The sequence below is a fragment of the Phoenix dactylifera genome, unplaced genomic scaffold (assembly GCF_009389715.1).
Source record: "Phoenix dactylifera cultivar Barhee BC4 unplaced genomic scaffold, palm_55x_up_171113_PBpolish2nd_filt_p 000884F, whole genome shotgun sequence".
Classification (NCBI taxonomy): Eukaryota; Viridiplantae; Streptophyta; class Magnoliopsida; order Arecales; family Arecaceae; genus Phoenix; species Phoenix dactylifera.
Window position 1 is genome coordinate 56,871 of NW_024068247.1, and position 3,430 is coordinate 60,300.

Below are 3,430 nucleotides of genomic sequence, written 5' to 3' on the forward strand. Positions count from 1 at the left end.
TTTGACAATATTTCCTATCATGTTTCTTGGATATTAGAAGATGACAAGAGTAACTTGCAGGGCTTTTTATACAGGATATTTTTTTTGGTCATCTTCTATTTATGTTTTGCCTTGTGTGACTTTAGACAATGGAGGGTGACATCCTAATATTCTCACCCTCTTGGTATATATAGCATCGCATCAAGTAATTAAGGGATCAAATGCTTTCATTGCATTACAAAAAGGTGGAAAATTTCCATCGTCAAAATCATTAATAGTACACAAAAGAAAGATACCCTAATGATTACATCATCACTCTAGAATGCCGACGCCAATTATGTAGCAGCATATTGTTATTTTGAGTAGATCTTCTCTTTCTTTCTCTTAATAAATAAAACCATACGTGGGTTCAACTTGTATCTTCCGCGCGAAGAATGATCGACTTTTTTTTGCCATGTCAACCTTTATATGGCTTGTTATATAGATTTCAAAATATTTTATTATTATTATTTTTTATCTGCTTGTGCAAATTTTGAAGCAGCTATTGTGCAATCCAACAGACGATGTGGCGAAAGAAGGGTAATTATTCTTTCATTCGAAAGATACAATCCGAACCCAACTAGCCTAACCTGGCCTGGCTCATATTTACAACCTTGCAACATGTTCATGCCAAAACCTCATTAATGTTTTAGTCTAGTAAAATTACATCACTTCCAATTCTCTTATTGAGCAACCTAATTCCAAAAACAAAGAAAAAGCAGAAAGCATACAAACCTGAACACACCAATGCTCATATATGGTCCAAACCTGAACATGCTGTCCATTTCCACACCATTTCTACCTCTTAGACCAAACATCTTACAAGACAAACACGTACACAAAAAGCATACAATATTATTACGTCCCATTACACGTGCTACATCACACGTGCAGCCTAAAACACAGCCATCTCCCCTTCTCCGTCCACCAAAGACTCCAACACCCCACTCCGTGACCCAGCATTGCGTGCCGAGCAGTTGGCCCGGATCTCCCCCTGCGTCCCCGTCAGTACGCTCAGCTGCCCCATTTTGATCATGGCCGACGCAAACTTCTCGAAGAACAAAGCCTGGTTCACGGCGAAGCTCGTGACGATAGACCGGGTCCTGGAGTCGGTGTACAGGTCCTGGTCCGACGTGAAGAGGCCTTGCCGGTTCATGAGATCGACGTAGTACTTGTTGTCGAAGGTGTTGGGGGACCGGATATCGAGAACGGTGGTGTTGACGGTGTTCTTGGCCGGGCAGGTGCGGCGGAGGGAGTTGGCGAAGGTCTTGTCCATGATGGGATCCTGGGTGGGGAAGAGGCGGTTGTCGAAGGAGGTGCAGTGGCCGATGCCGATGGTGTGGCCGCCGGAGAGGGCGACGAGGTCGGTGGAGTCGAGTTTGAGCTTGGCCAAGGCTGAGAGGAGGACGGTGACGTTGGAGAAGGGGGCAGGGAGGCTGGCGAGGGTGGCTTGCTGGGTGGCGAAGTTGAGGCCGTCACGGCGGCCTAAGGGAACGGGGTAGTTAGGCCCACCGGACTGCAAGAGAGATTTGAACTCTTTAGCCGGGCGATCTCAAACATCACACATCAAGATCTAGTGGCTTACCATTACATTTAGACTATTTGCTGGAGACAGTAGTGCTTATTTCTGCTGATCTCATTTCTCTTATATATGCTTGTATTTTTCAGTAATAGCAAATATATGAATGTATATAAGAAGTTTTTTGTATACTTTTTTAATATTTAGAAATTATTTGTATCTTTATCGTCAAAAGTTTCAAAGAGGTGTGACCTCTTTTGTAGCTGGATTAATTTGTGACATCAGAAACCAAGTTCCTGGCCTTAAATCTTTTACTACCGTGATACAGGAAGAGGCAAGCTTTGCATGGTTCGTTTCATTTTAAGGGAGGGAGTGAAATATCCCTATTTTTAATTTTCTCTATAAGTTTATCTCACTAACCATTGGAGACTAATTAAAATACGATTCACCTGGTTAGCGGGTGAACATCAATAGTTAAATAGGCGTGTGGTGGTAGGCGGCTATTCGATATCCAAATGCAGCCCAAGGGTCCACACGGGAAATAGCACGGTGCTTAGAAAAGTCAACAGTCAACCGACCGTCCGTACGCTTTTCCAGGCTAAATTCACGGTGACCCAGTGAGCTTTCTTTTCAGTCTTTTTTTTTTTTGGTTAAAGCTTTCTTTTCAGTCTTTGAAACTGTGCATAATGTCGTTGTACCAAAAAATAAAAAAACCTGTCCATTAACGCCACACGCTTACACACGCGCGCGCACACAGACAGAGAGAGAGAGAGAGAGAGGGAGAAGCAATACCAGGTGGACGGAGTCACGGGCAGCGAGAGCGGCGACGTCGGCGCAGGAGACGACCCGACCGCATTGCTTGTCTATAAGAGCCCGGAGTTCGTTGATGGCCTTGAACGCCGCCGGCCTCAGCGTCAGGTTGGGCGGCGCCTGCTGCTCCCCCGGCCCGCTCGCCGACCCATCCAATAACACCGACGCATCACACCCCTGCCATTTTCTAACCTCCATCAATGATATGCAACGAAAGATGGATATATATATATATATATATATATATATATATATATATATATATATATATATATATATATATATATATATATATATATATATATATATATAACCATCAGTGAGCTCTTGTTAACTAAAGAACCAGTTAAGAGTTATACCTGGACGAAGCAGTCGTGGAAGTGGACTCGAAGGAGGCCGGCGGCGAGGCCGATGTCCTTCTGGAAGGCATTCTTCAAGTAGTTACCCACGATGAGCTCCAGCTTTGGGCAGCTGGACTCGTAGAAGCTCCATGACAGGCCCTTCACTATGGGAGGAGAGCTCTCGGCTTCTGATAGTGTACAGAAGACTGCAAGTGAAGAGAGAAGCAATAGGAGAGCTAGGGAAGAAGAGGAAGCCATTGGGTTAAAGTCAGTGGAAGCACCAAGGTCCCCTTACTGTTCTTGGTCAGCCAAGATGGTCCTCATTTATAGGCTACATGGGTTAGAGATAAGACTCCTCTTCCAGGAAACTGATGCACGCTTTCACAAAAGGCAAGTGGATAATTCCGACATTCAATATGTTCTAGTGGGAGATTTTTCCAATATGGTGGTGTGGAAAAAGAGAGAAAGAGGGTGCAGGCCTTCATCATCGGAATCTACTTTTGAGGTGGTGGGTGGGAGGGCCCACGCCTCACTGACTCTTTCTTAGCCGACCACGCTCCCCGGATCTACAGGGGCCGCACATGCTTTTGAACTGGGAAATATTATATCAGGTTTTCCTTGGTTTGGTTGCCTTGTAATGTTTTAGGTCACGTTCATTGAGCATTGTATTTTGCGTTCCTGGTTTATGTATGAGTTTGTATAAGATGGATCAAAGTCTATATATACAGCAACGGGCATAACT

General features: G+C 44.5%; 1 protein-coding gene across 1 annotated transcript; it reads right to left on the reverse strand.

Moving 5' to 3' along the window:
• Window positions 1–640: 640 nt before the first annotated feature.
• Window positions 641–2,989, reverse strand: LOC120107511 (peroxidase 12-like). Its single transcript, XM_039120803.1, has 3 exons — window positions 2,707–2,989; window positions 2,330–2,524; window positions 641–1,534 (listed from the first exon to the last, which is right to left on the reverse strand). Exons 1-3 carry the CDS (start codon window positions 2,944–2,946, stop codon window positions 914–916), a joined length of 1,056 nt encoding a protein of 351 aa, XP_038976731.1. The 5' UTR covers window positions 2,947–2,989; the 3' UTR covers window positions 641–913.
• Window positions 2,990–3,430: the final 441 nt, after the last annotated feature.

Coding starts and splice junctions, on each gene's coding strand:
- LOC120107511 (XM_039120803.1), bottom strand. CDS start 2,946: ATGGCTTCCTCTTCTTCCCTAGCTCTCCTATTGCTTCTCTCTTCACTT. Junction 2,525..2,706: donor TCCACGACTGCTTCGTCCAG/GTATAACTCTTA, acceptor AGAAAATGGCAG/GGGTGTGATGCGTCGGTGTT. Junction 1,535..2,329: donor CCCGTGACTCCGTCCACCTG/GTATTGCTTCTC, acceptor TCTCTCTTGCAG/TCCGGTGGGCCTAACTACCC.